This window comes from Falco biarmicus, chromosome 14 (genome assembly GCF_023638135.1).
Source record: "Falco biarmicus isolate bFalBia1 chromosome 14, bFalBia1.pri, whole genome shotgun sequence".
NCBI classification, from domain to species: domain Eukaryota; kingdom Metazoa; phylum Chordata; class Aves; order Falconiformes; family Falconidae; genus Falco; species Falco biarmicus.
In genome coordinates this window covers 11,605,447-11,625,290 of record NC_079301.1, presented here as the reverse complement: position 1 = coordinate 11,625,290, position 19,844 = coordinate 11,605,447, and the positions used below count along the sequence as shown (strand labels likewise).

General features: G+C 56.9%; 1 protein-coding gene across 3 annotated transcripts in view; it reads left to right on the top strand.

Annotated features, from left to right (window-relative positions):
• Positions 1 to 19,844, top strand: part of FRMPD3 (FERM and PDZ domain containing 3) — a 64,709-nt gene that overhangs the window by 20,072 nt on the left and 24,793 nt on the right. Inside the window, exons 2-13 of one of the 3 annotated variants that reach the window (XM_056360082.1) lie at positions 4,666 to 4,819; positions 6,376 to 6,529; positions 12,371 to 12,533; positions 12,777 to 12,879; positions 13,258 to 13,303; positions 14,376 to 14,480; positions 15,560 to 15,667; positions 16,174 to 16,305; positions 16,840 to 16,959; positions 17,105 to 17,241; positions 18,066 to 18,189; positions 18,795 to 18,884. In XM_056360082.1, coding sequence (XP_056216057.1) covers positions 12,383 to 12,533; positions 12,777 to 12,879; positions 13,258 to 13,303; positions 14,376 to 14,480; positions 15,560 to 15,667; positions 16,174 to 16,305; positions 16,840 to 16,959; positions 17,105 to 17,241; positions 18,066 to 18,189; positions 18,795 to 18,884 — 1,116 coding nt within the window. In that variant the 5' untranslated portion in view covers positions 4,666 to 4,819; positions 6,376 to 6,529; positions 12,371 to 12,382. Of the gene's footprint in view, positions 1 to 4,665; positions 4,820 to 6,375; positions 6,530 to 7,320; positions 9,081 to 12,370; positions 12,534 to 12,776; positions 12,880 to 13,257; positions 13,304 to 14,375; positions 14,481 to 15,559; positions 15,668 to 16,173; positions 16,306 to 16,839; positions 16,960 to 17,104; positions 17,242 to 18,065; positions 18,190 to 18,794; positions 18,885 to 19,844 lie in introns of those variants that run through there. The other 2 variants (XM_056360081.1, XM_056360084.1) reach the window with 2 other exon arrangements.

Here is a 19,844-nt window from a genome sequence, read left to right as displayed (position 1 = left end):
GAGGGCTTGCATCCATGGGAGGGGAGAAATGATGCCGCCAGGGCCAGAAGGGGATGGTAGACAAGGAGAGGAGATTGAGACACACTGAGCTCCAAGGTGGTGGGACTTGCTGTCCCCCATGCCAGCCAGCCAGGCTGTCAGAGCTGCGGAGGGGCACAGAGCACCTGCACTGCTCTGTCCCCCCTCGCCGAGTTTTCTTTTCTCAGCTGCTCTGTGCCTAGGTTATTTTAGCTTTGATTCAACTCCAAAATTGCCGTGGCTGAAACTCTTATCTCTATTGTTTTCAGTCTGCAGGAGCATCATTGAATATGTCAGAAAGATAAATTGGAGAAAAGGAGAGGGGGAAACAAAAAAAGAGGAGAGTAGTGCAGCTGGTGGGGAGAGCCGTGCCGGTTGTGGTCTCGGAGGGCGGCTGGCTGCTTCAAACCACTCTCCCTTCCCAGAGGAAGGGTCTTGCCCTGCTGCCCGCCTCCCTCCCTGCTGTCCCCTTCTCTGCAAGGCTGAGGCACTCTTACGGTTATATAAAACCTGCTGAGGTTTTTCCCCTCAGCAAAGCTCATTTAAGCTTAGCATCTGCCCTGCATGAGCCTGGTTTGGGAGCACTGGGAGCACAGCCTCTGATACCCGCTCTCTGTATCTGCCTTGGCTGGGGCTGAGATGTGGAGTCCCGCCTGGTGGACAGTGAGCTAAAGCCTCTGCAGATCAGCTGGGAGCACTGGGTCAGGGCTCTGGAGATGAACAGAAGAGAGGTAGGAGGAAGCAGGACAAGCCCAAGCAGCACAAACAGCAAGAGGGGTCCTGGACCCTGGGCAGGGGCTTGGAGCAGACCTGTGTGTGTCCCCAAGGGGTTTCACTCACTTGTGCGTATCTCGGGGTACAGTGCGCCAAAACCAGGGTCCAGGGCCCATGGGGCTGGGGGAGGTCTGTGCAGCACAAACCCAGTCAGCACGCGTTGGCTTGGGCTCCAGCCCAGGCTCCCTAAAGAGTTCGGGGGACCCCTGCCCCAGCAGCTCAAAGAGGGTTCAGGCTTCTGCATCCCTGGAAGGATCAGGCCTATGGGATGAGGTTTGGGGGTTCTCTGTCCATTTGGAGTTATCAGTCAGTGCTGGAAGATACTGGTGCTGTGTCCAAGGGCTCCTGGAGCCAGCGCCGGGGATGTGGCATTGAGCAGCGCGGGCAGGTTGCTGTAACAGCTTCACCACTGCTAATGGGATCAGCCTCCTCCAGGACACAGCTGCCAGGGGAACCCCTGCCTGGAGGGCTCATTAACTGCCAGGCAGAGAACAAGTGCTTCCAGGGGGATCAGAGGGGTTAAATCCCACCGAGGTGTTGGGACTTCAGAGGTTTAAGAGGTGCTTGTGACTGCTGCTAGGGATGCTGGGGCAAATGAATAGCCTATTAGATAAAATGTCAGACGGAAACGGATGAGAACTGGCATTGCTTTTCCAGCTTGCACTTTACAAAATGAATCTCCTTGTGTGCGGTTGATTTGCATACTCAAAATAGGCCACGGTGGAGGGGCTCTTCTTCTGAACCCACTGACACCAAGGGCTAAATTGTGTAAATTTGGTTATCTGAATGCTCCTCTAAATGACTGGAATGATCTAACAACACAATCCATTGCCAGAGGAGATGGGTTTTCAGAGCCTAAGCTCCTTTGTTTCTGGAAACAACGTCAAGTCACGTGTGAGAAATGAAGACAAGAAATTGCTGGCGAGTGCTGAGCTGGGTGTTGTGCCAGGGCAGGTGAAACCATTCCCTGCCCCAGCTGCTTTTCACACCTGAAATGAGGAAGATTGATCTGTGTGAAAACTTCAGGAGGCAAATACTGAGCAGATCCTATTAAATAAGGCTGGTTTCAAATAGAAACTGATTTGCATGGGCTGATCAAACTAATTACTACAGCAGGAACTCAGAAAATCATCAGATTCTTATGCAGCAGGACTGCTGAGGTCTGCTGCTATGTAGCTTGGTGCATAGATGCCTGCGAGCATTACCATACCTTCAGCAGCAGCCACACTGGCATCTCTTATCGGGAGCCACACGTGGGACATGGCTGGCATGCCGGCTCTGTTTGAGGTCATCGCTGCTCACCTGCCAGCAGCAGCCTGAGCTGTTCTTCCCCTCAACTGGCAGGGGAGGCAAACTCACTACATCGCTGATTTATAAATAGTTTAGTGTGGTTTAGAAACCTGTTGGGGTGGTTTTTTGCCATTACCAATGCTTTCCAAATGCTATTGTGCATGTGGAGCGCAGTGGCCCTGCAGAGCATCACCGACTGGCACGGGAAGAGCCAAGCCGCTGGCAGTGGGGGGCACCCGCTCAGCATGTGGGTAATGAGCATCTCGGCCTTGGTGGTAATTTGGTCCCATCTGGTACACTGGGAACCAAAAGGCTGCACTGGCATCTGTGCTCCTTCTTCCGCAACAGCCAGGTGAGTGTGACCTTGGGTGCTGCCTGGGAGCCCTGGCAGAGCGTGGGGCCTGTGTGCCAGTGGGCAAGCAGCATGGTGGGTGACCAGCAGGGATTTGTGCCATCAGCAGGTGGTAGCTCTTGGGTGGCATTTGGCCTGGTAGAAAGAAGGTCCCTTTGGTGTTCCCAGCACCCCTGTCTGTGTCCTATGGGAAACTGTGCATGCCTGCATCCCACAGGGACCCCAGGTGCTGGCATCCCACTGGGGACCATACATGCATGCATGCATCCTATGAGAACCCCAGGTGCGTTCATCCCACTGGGACTCCAGCTGCCTGCATCTCATGGGGAAGCGTGCTTGCATGCATCCCACAGGGACCCTGGGGCACGCGTGTCAGGTCATGCTGCTGCAGGAGCAGCTTCACATCCCCATGCTCGTGCCATTTCCCCAGGCAAGGGCCTTCAGATGACTTGTGAGCGAGAAGGCGTGCGGCTGGTGAGACGCACGTGCCTCTTGTCAACAAACAGAGACGCCGTCTCCCGAGGCTGCTGGTTTGGTGCAACGTTTGTACACACACGTGTAGAAAAGAGAGTTATGTGTGGGTGGGTGTGCCTCTAAATATAGGCCTGCCTACCTAGAAGTGTGCAGCACTCGGAAGCCCGCTCGCTGCAGCTTGCGGAGTCCCCTCCTCACCCTGCACCCCCGGGAGCATGCTGGCACAGGCAGCAGAGCTCAGAGCAGGTTATAAAGAGATTATAAAGATGTATAAATTAAGCCTCTGTGCTAGAAAGGCGGCAGCCCCAGGCTGAAAGCATTGCATTCAAAGGCTCTCTCTGCTGCTTTGCTGTTTGTTTGTTTGGTTTTTTTAATGGTTTTTGTTGTTATCTGGCATCAGCTCAAGAGCTTTACTGAGCCTTAGAGCTTGGAAAGGGGTCCCAGAAAAGACAGGGGTGGAGGGGGACGCAGTGATGCTGTGTTTGTCATCTCCCATGAGCAGGTTCCTGTGTAGTCTAGTCGAGGCTGGTGACAGTATCAGGGGCTTGGTGAGAGTCCCTGCTGCCACGCAGGCAGGCTTGTGGGCCAGCTCTATTGTGTCCTGGGGGACCTTCTGGCCAACGTTGTGCTGCCAGAAATGCTCCAGGATTTGCCACCTCTATGCCAAGTAGAGCTCTGGCCCTGGACAGGCTGGTAGGGCTGAGCTGTGGGTCACTGGACCACATTGGGAGGTGCTAGATGAGTTCACTGAGTCCAGCTCACGCTCCTTCTGCACACGGGGGCTGTCCCACAGCTGTCTGGGCTGAGGATGTTGCTGTCACTTCTGTGGTCCTGCCTCCTTCATTGGCATCCCTTCCCCCAGGCCCCTTCCCCACTCTGCTTTGCTGTGCGCTGGGTGGAGATAGCAGTCCTGAAAACCTCCAGCAAGTCATCAGCTGAGCAAATTGCTCTCTGTAAATCCAGAGTGAAAGTCCTGGGATTCATGAGGGCCCAAAGGAAAGTGCTTGATTGGATTTTCAAGCCTCTTATTGTGGCTCTGGGGGAGAGGGGCTGACAGCCTCTCTGAATCTTCCTCACCACTGACTGGGAGGGGATGCAGACTGTGCCCTCTCACTAATGGGATGTAAAGGATCTGTTACTCTCCCTCCTTTATTTAACTCTCCTCTGGACTTTGTGTGCAGCAATATATTTCTCCTCCTGAAAGTCCTTCGGAGCAAGGTGGGCAGCTACAGTGTCCCTCACCTGCTGTTCAGGCAGGCATGGAGGGAGCCATGCTCCTGCTGCCTCGCCTCTGGAGAGGAGCTGCCACGCCATGCAGCAGCCAGAGCCTGTCCCCAAAGAGCATGAGGCTCTGGGGACACACTGTGCATTTCAGGTCTCTTGCAGGAAAGGCTTGGGTTGGGTTCAAGCTGCCTGTACCAGCATGAGAGCAGCAGGAGCACCTGGGGCTGGCACCCATCACCTGGTGTAAGCCCCCGCCTCCCTGTGGAGCAAAGAATGTTTTTTTCCAGCACCACCAGAAAACAAAGTTAATACAAGGTCCCTGGATTAAAATCGGGGAACACAGGAGCTGGGTGGTTCGATCAGCAGCAGTAACGGAGCGGCAGAGTGGCCAGGCTGTGGTGGGGAATTGCTGTCACTCCAAGCCCCTGCCACGCAGCTGAAGTGTCACACAAATAAGGGAGAAAAGTGCTGCAAATTTTATTCCATCACTCCTTATCTCTGATTAATCCTCTTATGTGTTCATCTCATTTTAGCCGGCTGTTGACTGTCTGTTTACTGTATTCCTATGGACCTGGCAGAGATAAAAATTCCTCCGAGTCTGTAACGTCTTCCCCAGCCCTGCCCTGGTGGGGTGAGGGGGCTCCTGCCCGCTGACACCAGTGGAGCGCCACAGAGGAGAGGACCAAGGTAACGTGCCTGCGGTTACTGCAGCGGACAGTAGAAGAGCAGGGGCTGGAAAACAGTTTCTCCCAAGCCCTAGATTAATGTCCAGCCACTTGGGCATCACCGAAGGGAAATAAAGATACCCTAAAAATATTGTCCTGTGGTGTGACTTTGCAGCCCATGCTCAGGGCATGTGCTTAACACACTAGAGAGGAGACAGCGTTTCCTCTCGCCATCCCTCTCTCACTGCAGGCAGATTTTTTAGAGCCTTGCAAGGGAAGCCCTGCCTATCCCATGTCCCCCTCCAGCCCAGGGTCTGCAGCCCAGCTCAGTTTTGCCTGCAGCCCCAGGATAGCGGCTCCCCTGCCTGCTGCTGGGTAAGGCAGAAGCGTGAGCCTTCTGGGCCTCATCCTGTTGCTGAAGGATTTTGCTTTGACCTGCGGGGGGGCAGGAGGCCCTGCAGGGGGTCTGGGCAGGCCGGGCGAGGGGCCCAGGCCGGCTGTGTGAGGTTCAACCCGGCTCCGTGCCGGGCCCTGCCCGTGGGGCACAGCAGCCCCAGGCAGCGCTGCAGGCTGGGGCAGGGGGCTGGGAAGGTGCCCGGCGGGAAAGGGGCTGGGGGGGCTGGCTGGGCCGGCTGGGCAGGAGCCAGCCCTGTGCCCAGGTGGCCACGGGGGCCAGCAGCAGCCTGGCTGGTGTCAGGAGCAGTGTGGCCAGCAGGGCCAGGGCAGTGCCCGTCCCCCTGTGCTGGGCCCTGGTGCGGCCGCCCCTCGAATCCTGTGTTCAGCTTTGGGCCCCTCACTGCCAGGGGGACGTGGAGGGGCTGGAGCGTGTCCAGAGCCGGGCAGGGGCTGGGGCAGGGGCTGGGGCACGAGGCTGATGGGGGGCGGCTGAGGGGACTGGGGGGGCTGGTCTGGAGAGGAGGCGGCTCAGGGGGGCCCTGACCGCTCTCTGCAGCTCCCTGGCAGGGGCTGTAGGCAGGGGGGTCGGTCTGTTCCCCCAGGTAACGAGCGACAGGACAAGAGGAAACGACCTCGAGTTGCACCGGGGGGGGGTTAGATTGGGTAGAAGGAAAAATGTCTTCACTGAAAGGGTTGTCAAGCATTGGGACAGGCTGCCCAGGGAGGTGGTGGAGTCACCATCCCTGGAGGTGTTTACAAAATGTGCAGATGCGGTGCTTAGGGTGCTTAGTGATGGACATGGCAATCTGGTGTTAATGGCTGGACTTGATCTTAAAGGTCTTTTCCAACCTAAATGATGCTATGATCTATGATTCTTCTTGACAAGGTAGCTTTTCCAGCTGGGGAGTACAAAAATGCCTTAAACTGCCAAAAATCATCAGGGAAAATTGGAGGAGAAAACAGTGGGAGCCCCCGGCAAAAACCAATTCACATTTATAGGAGAGTGGTGTCTGTAACAGCATGGAAACCCCCACAATTGAGGCAACTGCTGTCTTTTGGGGGCATTCAGACAGGCTGCACAGCACCCAGCCCTTCCCCAGTGTGTGGGGCACAGCTGGGCTGCGTGCGTGAACACCCTGAAGGTCTTCATAACCTCACCCTCAGCACCCTTCACTCCCATAGGTACCCAACACCCCGCAGCATCGCGCCTGCCCTGGAGCTCTTCTGCCTCCTGAAGGCACCCAGCAGCACGTTTGGGCACCTGCAAGCAGGGTCCTACCTCTGCCACGCTCACGTGCACCTCAGGGAGCCTGTGCCAGTGGCCTGACACACGCAGGTGGGTACTCACCCCATCGTCATGCTGGAAAGGTGGGCCTAGGTCCTTAGCCCCACCGCATATTGAGGGAGAGGGCTCATCCCGATCAGACTCTTCTTGGTGTAAATTCTCCCCAAATATGGCATACTATAGCATGGGAGTTTTGGAGGCTTCTGGCTTTAGTAGCTGGAAGTTGCTTTTCGCACCCAGTTGAATTTTCAGCCTCCCCAGCATCCTATGGCGGCAAGCACCAGGGGTGCTTTTGGATGGCAAAGTCCTGCCTTTTCCATGTGCTAAACCTCCTTCCACAGGTGCCCTCCGGTTCTCATGCGGTGCCAGCTCCCTGCCCCATGTCAGGCTGGTTTTAGGGGCCCCATCACAGTCCCTCTTCCTCTTGTTCCTTCCAGGCTGAAGAGCCCATCTTAGATGGGGAAGACAACGTTTGTGAGTGTTTGCCTGTGGAAGGTGTGATCCAGGCTGGGCTTCAGATACTCTGTGGTGCTTTCGGCCGTGCCTCACAGGGCTGGTTTCAGGGCAGTCTTTCACAGCTTCTCTTAACCTGAGCATGTCTGGAGGTTGGGGTGGCAGGTCTTTGTTGACTATGCTCACACTGTATTTTCTGGTAATAAGCAGCATTACTTTGGGAATAGTCCCTCTTGCTCTCCTGTGGCTCTGAGTGCCAGGTCAGGCCGGTCCCACTCCCTGCCAGGGGGTCTGAGTCCCTCCCCATCCCTTTCTGCCATCCCTTTCTGCCATCCCTTTCTGCCATCCCTTTCTGCCATCCCTTTCTGCCATCCCTTTCTGCCATCCCCACAGTATCAGAGGTCCTGAGATTTCCACCTGGGCCCCATCCCTCCCTGCCCTTCTGCCTGTGTTTATCTCTAGCTGAGATGCCAGAACCATTTAAAAAGCTGCAGGCTGAGCAGCAGAGAGCTGCGGCTGCTGCTTCATTATTTACAGCTGCCGTTGGCCACTCGCTGGCTTGCCCAGCAGCTCAGCACCAGCAGTGCCGAGGGACACTGCTTGCTGTTTGCTTGTTCCTGCACTGAAAGCCCAGAGTATTTTTGTGCTCGAGCAGTTGCCGTCTGGCACCTGACCTCTGTACCAGCAGTGTACCTGGCATAGCTGCCGGCTCAGGACAGGCCCAGCGCCAACAGTAAAGCTAACCCTTCTGAGGGCTCTAATGATTTTAAATTGCTTCTGGTATTGACAGCATATCCAAGCTGGAGCACAGGGGGTAAAGTCCTGGGCCGTACGGCAAAGCTGTACATAGGCTGCAGTTCTCCAGGCTGGATCCGTGAAGGACTTCAGTTGTGCCTAGGTCATTCTGCTGCCTTTAATGTCAGCCTCAGCCAGGCTGGCACCCCTCGGTCCAGCCCTCCTCACTTCAGCCAGCCGTTAACTGCTGGCAAAGCAAAGGCAGCCATTACCAGGCCATCTGACGCCACCTCCATGTGTGTCGTGTGTCTGAGCAGTGTCATGGTGGTCTGGAAGTACAGCATCTGTTTGCCCTTGCTGGAGTTGTCTGACATGTTAATGTGGTCCAAATGGCATCTTCCAAGGTGACCAGATGCTGGGCACAGATGTGCAGGACTGATGGAGTAGAGATGCACATTGCAGTGGATCCCTTGCCAGCCAGCTCTGCCTGCTCTGCTCTTGTCCCTGCCGTTGGTCCCTATGCTCCCTGGTAGCCCTGCAGGCTCCATCTGAGATGGAGACCAGCGTGCAAAGCTGGAGCTGCCATATGCTCCCCGTAAAAACAATTCTTGGCCCGTTCCCCGGCATTTCCTGCCACTGCCACACGTGCTCAGGATCCCACATGCCTTGCAAGCCGTTCACTAACTGCAGCCCAGCAGATGGAGAAGCCAGGCACAGTTGTGCAGCAGGAAAGAAGAATCCACAGGCTCTGTTTGTTCTCAGGATGTTCACGCCAGCAGAGGAAGGGGGAGGAGAGCTGGCACCCACCCCTGCAGCACCATCTGTGCAAAGTGCCCCTCTGCAGAAGGCTCAAGACCTTTCTGTACCCGCTCCCCATCCTGGGGCTCAGCTGTAAGCCCTTCTTCATCTGCTGCAGTGTTTCCACCCGGTGCTATCCAGTTTAAAGGCAGCTGGAAATGGTGTGAGTGTCCTAGGTAGATGGAGACTATCACTTCTCCTAGGCAGGTGGTACTGGTTTGTTCTGATGGCTTTTCCTACTAGAAGAGATGGCCAGTCAGCACTAAAAGCAAAGGGAGAAAAGCAGTCCTCAGAGAAAGCAGAGATATATTGCAGTAGGAAATTAAAAAAGTTCATGTCAGCTTTTGGAGGAACTCTTTGCTGTGCCTTTATCTGTCTGGGGGTGGAATGAGGGCTCTGGATTCAGCCCTGCTGTGTAACGTGGAGGTCTGAAGGCACATCCCTTGGTGGCATATTGTGGTGGGGAGTGACCAGACGGAGCTGATGTCTCTCTTACCTTGGGCAGCAGAGCATGACTGGATCAGTGTCTGAGCTCTGAGCACAGAAGATAAACATCCAAGTCACAGGAGAGGGGATATCTTTATGCTGTGTCGGTTGAGACACCATGAAGAACCAGGTGAGGAGCAAACATCCTGCCACAGGGGCATGTTTATGGTGGGCTGCTGCTGGCTACAGTGGGGCTTCTCCTGGCGAGTGCTTTTAGTTTATATTGTGTTTTCCAGTGACCTTGTGTCTTGGTGGCATTGTGCCATGGTGGTCCCCAGGGACGCGAAGTGATGCAGTGCAGCCTCACAGGCTGGGGGTGGGCGGCAGCCAGGCAGGGGGGACCTAGGCAAGGTGGGGACGTGGACATGAACAGCCATCTGCTCCATGCAGTGGGGCAGGGTCAGCACTGGTCGGTGCCCACTGGGCGGGGTGGCGGGTGTTTTCCAAGCAGCATGGCCTGGATCACTGGCTGCTGAGCCCAGGATGGGGCAGGGATTGGGTGCTGCTGATGGGACAGAGCTGCTGAGCTCCAGGGGTTGTTTTATAGCCTCAGTTCCCCGCTGCAGGAGCGAGGCAGAGAGATTTGCAGCTCAGCGCGTTTCTCTGCCCAGCAATTGGAAGAAGAAACACAAAAAACAGGCTTCAGGGAAGTGATGGCTCCTGCAGTTCTGGGGTGCAGCCAGGCTGTAATTACCAGTGTTAGGGAGAGAGTTACCACTGCGGGTGCTGGTTTTCTCGTCTCTTGCTCTGGTCCAGGATGAGCATGTTATGCCCCAAGCCCAGCAGGGGAGGGCTGCTGCAGGAAGGACGTTCAGAGCCGCAGCCCAGAGAAGTCATGTCCTACCTGCTGCTGAGCACATTACTGCTCCTCCAGGAGTGGATAAGTCCTGCTTATGAGGACACTGGTCGTCTTTTATTTAATTTCCTGGTAATGCTTCTGCAGTGTCAAAGCCTTATCAGGAAGGGAGCAGCTTAAGAGCCTGGTAAAGGAGTTTTATTGTCAGTATCCAGTTCTTTATTCCCCTCTTCCCTGTAACTGGATGGCAGACTGGTTGTGTCTGAAACGAGGTGTGATTTCTTTGCCTTTTGTCCATTTAAGCTGCGAAGATTTCCCTGCTAACCTTTCCTGATGGTAATTCAGCTGCATGAGAGGCTGCTGTTCCTGGGCAGTCATGGGAGGGTTGTGACTCAGCTGCGGGCTCCGCGGGGAGGAGCAGGGGTGAGACCATTCCCAAATTACACGCAAAAGGACAGATGTGAGGACACAGCAGCTTTAACGGGGCAGTTGTAGTCCAGGACTTGTCATCTACTTGGCTGTGACTTGGCAAGTAAAGCCCTGCCTCTGTTTCCCAAGAGCAGTCACACTGAGCTCAGCCACGTCTCTGAGGCATCCCAGTGCTTTGAACCCTGCAGTTCATTCTCGTGTTCATGCACTGCAGGGGCTTGTTGGATGGTGGGACTGGAGTTGCTGTGGGCATTTGGGGCTGGGGGGGGCTGAAAGAGGGGTCTCCCCTGGGAAGCCGGCAGCTCTGTGGCTCTGCTGTCTCTTGGCAGCCAGCTCCAGCTCTGCAAACAGCAGACATTCTCCGTGGCCATGCCAGGCGTGCAGAGACACAGAGCTACATTCAGTCCCCTTTTCAGCCACAAACAATAGCTTTGGATAACGTTCATTTGAGAAAATAGGTTGAATCATGTGATTTTTTTTGTTGTTGTTGTCGCTGTTGTTCTTTTAAATGCTCATGGGAGTAGCAGAGCAGCTAATGAGGCGGCACATAGCCAGTTGCAGGGGAGATGGTCTCGCCTGCGCTTCCCCGCAGCTGTGCTCTCTGGTGATGGAGCTGGCCCTGCACCCTGCACCTGTGGGTGCTGCACCCCCACGGGGACTGCTGATGGGTGCAGGACTGGCACTTGCCCTGAGAGGTGCCGGCACCCTTCTGCTCCTCAGCACTTTCCTTCCTTGGATCTCAGGTTTTTTTCTCCAGCCATGTGCTGCTGCATGAAGGAGGGGAAAGCCACGAGTACCCATTCAGCTGGGCACCAGGGGTGGGTCAGTGTGGACCTGGCAGGGTTGGCATCCCACCACCACAGAGCACCACTCATCCACAGCTAGCACTGTATCCCCGGCATTGGGTGGAGGCACCTGGTGCTTGGAGCCCTCCTGGCTGCCATGGGAGAGAAAGCAGCAGAGACAGGTACATAAAAGGATGTTGGGACAGGTCACCTGGGGATCAGGGCTGCCACAGGGCTGTCTTTCCTGGCAGCAATGAGCTCAAGCCTGAAACTGTGCAGGTGCTGGCTTGGAGCTGCAAGAAGCTCCCATCCTCTTTCAGCCTCACGTGCTGTCCCTCTTCACTCTGCAGCGGGTGCCAACATGCGGTGCTGGGAGCAGGCAGGGGGTGTCAGAAATGCAGATAGATTGCATTAGAGGGATGATGCATCAAATCCTAAACCGATAAGAGACAGAACAATTGATACGTTGCCAAAAGGCTGAGAAGGATCTTTTTTAAGCAGGCTAAATAGTCTGGACAGGAACAAGCAATGAGCAGCACAGAAAAAAACAGCACGTTCATCACTTTGTTTTTCTGGCTGTGGCCATGCACATTGCCATCTGTCTGTGCTGTGTTCCGATGCCATCCTGATGGTGCTGGGATTGCTCCCTGATAGCAAGCTCACAGCCCTGCTGAGCAGCCTGGAGCCATGGCTGGCATTGCTCTGGGATGCCAAGGGCAGGTTTGGCATGACCTTGCCCTGGGCTGGGTCTTTCCATCTTCTGGCTGGCAGTGCTTTGAGGAGTCCTGGAGCTGGCAGTGAAGACTCAGCTGTAGTGCCAGCAGCCATGGCTGAGTCTGCCTTAATCCCAGTTTTTAGACCGGCTGAACTTACTTCCACTTATCTCTGATATTGTGCAGCTATGTTACTGGTGTGAAAAAGCCAGCCCTTGAGTTTGCTCTTAAATCTCTGCAGAACAGGCAGAGAGATGGCACTCCAGCCATGCCAGAGCTCCATCTCCTCTGAACCTTGCAGCGGTGGCATCCCTCAGGTAATGGCCAGAGTCACACCGCCAGGAGTTTATCCCACACAGGTCTCCCATCTAACGAAAGGAGATGGCTGGACCGGGATGGGACAGTGAGATGCCAGGAGAGGATGGTATGATTTACCCTTGGGGGATATCTCTGTGAATGTCCCTCTGCCTGAGCTGCTGGTGCTGCGGCAAGGATGGGCCCTGAGCAGCACTGCTCTGCAAGGGAGGACGAGGGCCGTGGATGTCCTGCCAAGCTGCTGGGACCCGCAGTGCCAGCAGCGATGAAGGAGGCAGGTGGAGTAGGGCCACCATCCAGGTGGCAGAGGGCTTGGCGTGAGCAGGGAGGGTTGCTGTGATGGGGGGGGGGGTGCATTACAGCCCGCCCCTCTGCTCTGCAGTGCAGCCATGTGATGCCGGAGGAGTGCGGTGGCGATGATATGGAATGTGGGCAGCTGCCTTCGGACACGCTCCGACAGGTGACAATCCAGCGCCATCCCCACTGCGGATTTGGCTTCGTGGCCGGCAGCGAGAGGCCGGTGGTGGTGCGCTCAGTGGCAGCAGGTAGGGTGTGCGACCCCCCTGTCCCTGGACACAGCTACAGGGTGCCAAGAAGCACGGGGCACTTCCCCTAGTGACCCCCTCCCTGGGCTCCTGTCCTCTCCTGTCCCCTCCAGTGAGCCTGTGGGGTGCCCTCCACAGTTACATACATGGGCAAATGCTTTGGGGGTGCTTGGGACCCTCCTGCTTCCCCCCACCTCGCATCCCCAGGATGCCTGGGCTGGCCCTGACCCTCTCTCCCGGCAGGCGGCCCCTCTGAGGATAAGCTCCTGCCAGGAGACCAGATCTTAGCCATCAATGATGAGGATGTGAGTGAAGCCCCCAGAGAGAGATTCATCGAGCTTGTCAGGTGAGGACAACACACACCTCTTGTCATCTCTGGGGAGGGAGCTTGTGCTGGGCTGCTGTGCCCCAGCTGGAGCCTTGGGGTGTCAGTGCACGTCCCCAAGCTCTGTTGTCAGTGGTCACTGCTGGCATGGGGAAGCCTCAGCCTGAGCAGGGGAAGTGCCCTGGAGCAAGTGCCGTACCCATTCCGAGCTGGCCAAGAGGTGGGCAGCACTGGGAAAGCACCCACAGCTGTATTACCGAGTGCCCCAAGGAGCCCACAAAGGTCCCAGCTGCCACCAGGCTGGGAAGGGTGGGATGTGTTCTCTTGACAGCCAAATTCACATGTTGAGGTCCACTGCTGTGAAGTCCTATCCACCTTAATTTCTCCTTTCTGTCACAGGAAGGCGAAGGACTTCATCGTCCTCACAGTCCTGCATACCCACCAGGTGAGACCAGCGGGAGCCAGGCCCTTTGGAAGACTGAGGTGGGGTCCCTGGAGGCCCCAAGGGACCATTCAGCAGCTCAGCTGAGGTGTTGGACTGGTGTCCCACCACCCCAAAGCTCTTCCAAGCTGTCAGGTCTGAGAGCTGCCACAGCCCTGCAGGATCAGCGTGGGCAAGTGGCCATCTCCCTGTCCTCATCGCTACCTCCTGGTAGTGTCCCTGGAGAGTCCCTGGAGAGCTGGGAGTGCCAGGCTGTGACCCCCAAGCAGTGCAGCTAGCGGTGGTGCTGGCATTGGGCGGTGCTGGAGCAGGTTGAATCGTCATGCCAGCAGCAGTGGTGGCTGGGCATCATTTCTGCTTTACTGAGCCCCTTGATGTTGGTGAAGGAGAGAAGTGCGAGAACTCCCCTGTGTTCTCCTCTGCAGGAAGGAGATGCCACTGCCCAGCGCCGCTCTGTCAGGAGCAGGGCATGTGCCAGGCTCCAAAACCACTTTTTTCTTCCTGGTTCTGGGTGGCTTCCAGCCAGGACAGGCTGCTCGGCTGATGCCAGCACCCTCGGATACACACAGCTCCGTGGCACAACCGTGGAGTGCGTGCAGGCAGAGGCTCCCCAGTGCCTGACACTGCCACCAGAACATCCCACAGGGCTGCCCAGGGTCCTGCCATCTCCCAGCTACCCAGCTCTTTCCCACAGCCGCAGACCCGCATCTGAGGGGCTCATCTCACACACCCAAACCCATACTGGTGCCTCCGAGCAAGCCCTGGCTTATGTCTGCTGGAGCTCAGACTGCACAGGGGGTGGGCACACATGCCTACTGGGAGTGCAGCCTCCCCCATCACGCTGAGGCTGGTGGCCTGTCTTCAGGGGCTGCTGCTCATTCTTCTGGCACTGCCTGCAGCACTGTATAACCACAGCGAAGGGGACTTGCTTTCCACCCCGCCATTTCATGGTTTGCTGCCCGCTCCCCATCGTCATGCTGGCTTCTGACAGACTTTCTCTGAGCCCCATATCTGGCTTTCCCCATGCCACAGCTCCAAGGGCAGGCAGGTGATTTATCCGGTGCTCTCTTTCCAGTCTCCCAAATCTGCTTTCATCAGTGCAGCCAAGAAGGCGAAGCTAAGGTCCAACCCAGCGAAGGTCCGATTTTCAGAGCAGGTGACGGTCGGCGAGACGGACCCAGTAAGTCCTACCCTGCCTTCCTCTGTGATTCACCCACTTGAGGTGTCCCTGGGGCCGTGGGGTGTGAGGTGGCTGGGAGCTGCAGGGCTCCTCTGCCCTGATTTGGGCTCTGCAGGTGAGGGCAGCCCTCTGGCCCAGAGCGCCCTGCAGCACACTCGAGGCATTGGGTTGGTGCTGGGGGACATGCAGTGGTCCTCCCCTGTCCCTCCATCTGGATGGAGCCCCAGAAACTGTCCTTGGAAACCTGGTCCCCCTGGGCACCTGAGGATGACATCCGGGCAGTGCCAGCGCCTGCCCTAAGGAAGGTCTGTGCCTTCCAACCTGGTGCCAAAAGCTTTGCAGGAGTGCCCATGCATGGGGCATGGTGACCAGGGCACTGCTGCTTGGCAATGGAAGCTGTTACGCTGCAGTAGCGTTCCAGCCCAGTGCCATTATCTCTTAAATGCAGAAAGGTTTTATTAAGCAGCCTACAAAAAAAAAAAAACCAAACAAACCAAAAAACACCACCCAAACCCACAACAAAACAAACCAAAAAAACCCAGTGTGAAGCGCTTTTAGCAAATCCTATTTTTAAGCAAAGTCAATTAAGTAATTATCTGATCGAAACACTTCTCCCTACATAAAATCAGCCTTCGTCCCACTTTCTGCACAGGGCGTGCGCAAGGCTCAGGTGGGCTAGGCTTGGGTTAAGGGTCAGGAAAGGGGGATCAGCTCTGAGCCACCCCAGCCATCGCCTTCCCTCTCTGTCACCAGCTGGGAAGCAGGACAGGCTGCCAGGCATGGGCACAGCTCTGGGATGTGCTGGACAGAGTGGGATGCTCCATTGCTGCTGCAGCTGCTGGGAGCTGGGGAGGTTGATCTGTCAGGCAGCTCTGAATTGCTCCAGCTCTGCACGTCTCGATGGCTCAGCAGAGATGCTGGATTTTCAAGGGAAATGTGCCTCTTAGCACATAAGCCCAGAGAAGTGGGGGATGCTGTAACCACTCCATCAATGACACTCATTCTCTCTCCCCTCCTTCTGTCCGTCTCTCTGTGCCCCCATCCTCCTCCACTCCCCCGTTGCTGGCCCCGCGTGCCAGGACATGTTGAAGAAAGAAGCTCTCCTCCTCATTCCCAACGTGCTGAAGGTTTTCCTGGAGAACGGGCAGATCAAATCCTTTACGTTCGATGGCCGAACCACCGTGAAGGTGGGCCCCTCCGCTCCCCCCACAGCATGGTGACGCTTCTCTCCTCCCGCCTGCCCGATCCATTTTTCCTTGTCTCCTGCTTCTTTGCACAAACACTGCAGCGTCGCTTGGCTGGCTGCGAGCTGCCACCGCATGATTGATAGCCTCCCCGGGCAACACGCTTTGCAGCTGGCAGGGATGGGGTTTTGCTCTTTCTCCCACTCCTTTTTCCTTGCTGTAAGCCTGCCCTCAAGCCGGGATGGATGCTCCTGCAAGCCTCCCTCCCAGGGGTCAGCTTGCCGCAGCCCCGCTCCAAAACACCGCAGTGCTGGGGGTCTGGCTGCTGGTCACATCCTGCTGCAAGGTGGCTGGGTACAATCCTGTGACCCCTCCCAGTGCTGCAGGGCCTCATCCTGCGCTGGCGTGGCCCCAGGTGCCGAGGAGGAAAGGGCTTTCAGTAGGGTGCCATCTCCCACCCTGGGAGGGAGCCACTGCCTTGCACCCAAGCCTGTCTGTGGCATTTGCAGGATGTGATGGTGACGTTGCAGGACCGCCTGTCCCTGAGGCACATCGAGCACTTTGCTCTGGTCTTGGAATATTCCAGCCCAGAGTACAGCCACCGGTTCCTGCTGCTCCAGGACAAGCAGCCGCTGGCCCACGTAAGTCGCTGGGTGTGAGCAGGCATGGGATGGCCAGGGCTGGTGGCTGGGGCACAGGGAGGCTCCTCTGCCACCAATGTGGGGCATGGCAGGGTTGTGCCATGGGGTGGTGTAGCCTCTCCTTGCCTCTGGCATGGTCCTGTGGGCTGAGGGGTGCAAAGGGTGTCCAAAGAGGGAGATGATCCCTACCCATCCCACCCTGACAGCACCATGGAGGTGCTCCAGCCTGGGAAGCTGCAGGCAGTATTCATGAACATCCTTGGCCTGCCCAGGAGAGCCAGGAAGCTGTCACTGTACAGGATCAGGGATAAAACGAGGATTGTGGAGGAAGCGTTAGCCCTCGTGGCATAAACCCCTGCCACACCAGGCAAAGATGTCACACCAAGGGAGGCTGGGCTGTTCCAGGGATGAAAGGATCAGGTGGTGCACGGTGTAACCAAATCCCTTCCCAGGGGAGAGGAGAGGGGGTCTTATGCTCTGCAGGCAAATATATGCAGCCTCTGGGCTCACTGCTCCCCTCTGCTCCTGCCACAGGTCGTGCAGAGGACACACTACCATGGCATGAAATGCCTTTTCCGTGTGAGCTTCTTCCCCAAGGACCCAGTGGAGCTGCTGCGCCGGGATCCTGCAGCGTTTGAGTACCTGTACATCCAGGTAGGGGACTCGTCCCTAAGAACTGGGAGCTGATGGTGCCTGTGGGCCACGCGTCTGCCCAGGCCGGGCTTTGTGGAGGCATCCCTCAGGTGGCGGGTGCCCTGTCCCCGTGGCTGGCTGAGGACACCTCTCCTCCCTCCTGCAGAGCCGCAACGATGTGATCAGAGAGCGCTTCGGCGCAGACCCCAAGCCAGAGATGCTGCTGGGCCTGGCCGCCCTCCACATCTACATCACCGTCTCAGCCACCCGCCCCAGCCAGAAGGTCTCCCTCAAGAATGTGGAGTGAGTCCCCCTCCCTCTTCCCACACCACCGCGCAGCCCTCCTCTGAGTGCCTTCCCCATGCTCCTGCTCACAGCCCTGCCATAACTGGGGTGCTACCAGCAAAGTTTTGGAGTGCTGAGCATGAGATGCCCTGAGAGTCCCCCTGGAGCTGGCCGGCTCGCAGGCTTGACAGCAGTGACCTGCAGTCTCTGGTCCCACCACAGGGCCGTGTGAGACCCCCACACTGACATCCAGCCACACATGGCAGCCTGGCCAGGGCTGGCGGTGATATTTGGTGCCAGCCTGGGATTATTTCCATGGGAACCCAGGCTGATTTTCCACCTTGCATCCAAGGTGAAGAGAAGGCACTGTGGCTGTGTAATCTCAGCCCATCACCAAGCTGTGCAGAACTGGCTCAGCCCTCCTGTGGCTCCCGGTGGTCTTAAATCCATATGGAGTCCATCTGTGCAGGCTGGCTTTGCCCAGTGTGCATGGGGAGGAACGGGGGGAGATGGCACCCCAGGGAGGATGCCAAAAGAGGCTTGGGAATTTGCCCTGCATCCCTTAACCTTACATGAAGGTGAGCAGGAGCTGGGCTCAGCTGCAGAGCCTGGCACTGCTGTTTGCCAGCCCAGTGCTAGTGGCTGTGCCACCAACTGGGGGTCCAGTCCCCTTGTGAACCCGGGCTGGGGGCTGCTGCTGCACCGGCTGTGACACCAAGGAAGTGCTGGTGTGGCTCCCGTTCCCACTAATGGCAAGAGGATGCTCTTGGGCAGCATCCCTGGTTTCTGCCCGTCGGCAGGATCTCTGCTCTGGTGGCTCAGGCAGGCTTCCTTCCCCGCAGGAAGGAGTGGGGCCTGGAGCCCTTCCTGCCCCCCTCGCTCCTGCAGCTCATCAAAGAGAAGAGCCTCCGGAAATCTCTCTCGCAGCAGCTTAAAGCCCACCAGAACCAGCCTGGCGGCACCAAGGTGAGCCCAACCTGCGTGGCCCTGGCTCAGGACTGGTAGGGTGGCAGTGTGCCTTCTGCCCCAGCCGTCCTGTTGTCCCCGGCTGCCTGGGGACTCCTGTTATTGCTACCTAAGTCCCATTGGATGGGAGATAAATCCCAGTGTGGCAGCTGTGCTTTCAGCTTGGCCAAAGTGGCACACATCCATTAACCCTGTGTTTATCATTATCTCTGGGCTTGGAAGGCTCTAGAGGAGGCTGCTGAGCAACTGCCTCAGTCCCTGCAACCATCAGAGCTCCCTGGGGGGGCTATGTATCTCCCAGGAGGGTTATACATCTTGGGGGGGAAATATACATCTCCCAGGGGGTTACATATCATATGTCTGGGCTCCTCCCTGGCTGTGCCTCTGCTTTGGGTAACGTCCCAGCATCTGCCCAGACAGCAGGGGAGTGGAGACCCCCTCCACCCCATGTCAAACCCCAGGCTCGTTGCCAGCACAGCCCATGCCCCAGGCTGCCTGCCAACATGCTGCGCACCTCTGCTTGGGAGCTCCCAAGTTTGCACCAGCCTCTTGCATTTATTGCCCCTTATGCTGATGGTGATCACCTGTGTGATGTGTTTTGTCAGGTTTCCACAGCCCAGGCAAAGCTGCAGTACCTGAGGATCCTGAACGAGCTGCCCACCTTTGCTGGGGTCCTCTTCAACACAGTGGGACTGGTACGGTAATTCAGAGTGGGCTGGGAGGTGCTTGGCATTGGTCCTGAGTCTGTGCTGGAGGGGAGAGTCAGGGGAGATGTGACTTCTATAGAAATCACTTCCTCGGGCTCTTGCTCTGCCCCACTAGGGTGCAAGCCCATCCAGAGAAGCCTTCAGAGCCTCTGCTGACAGTAGGTCAGATCTTCAGCTCCACAGGGTCTGGGTCGGCTCTGTTCTTGCCAGCCTTTTGGGCAATGACATAACCTGCTCAATTAAGTTGCCGTAGTTTCGGACACAGTAGCTCAGTCCTGCCCTGGCAGCATCCTGCTCTCCATCTCAGAGGAGGGCCACCCATGGCAAAGGCCACTGTGTTCCCTGCTTGTCCCCACAGGGAATAGCCCAGCTGGCCTTACCATCTCTGACAGCAGTGGTCCAGCCTGACCGCTCTCAGGAAGCTGCCACTGCCCACTCCTCCCTCATCTCCATCAGAGGCACCTCCACCCCTCACCCAAGCCACCTCAGTTTCTCCATGGCAGAATGAAAGCCACCAAGCCAAATAGGAGAACAGTGGACCCACTACGGCTCCCTGCTGCCTGGCTCACCTCTCCATCCCTCATTCCACCTCCCATCCAGGGGTCTCCATGTAAGTGTCACCTCTCTGCCATCCTTCCCTTTACCCACACCCGAGGTTTCAGCACTTCCCTGGCTTCCCTTGCTTTGACTCCTGGGTTCCACCTCTTGCAGCCTTTGACCTGCTCTGCTTCCACCATGCCATGGAGCTGCTCACCTCGCAACTCAGAGGGCTGCCTGTAGGAAATCAGTAAAGGCAGAACCTCGTGGTGTCTGGTCAGTGCCATGGCCGAGCAGGGGGAGCCTGCCTCTGATACTGACTGGGTGTGCAGCATTGGGCAGCTCACCTCTGGTGTGGGTGCCCTGCTTTTTTTTTAATCTCTGACACCAAAGCAATGACTCTGAGCTGAC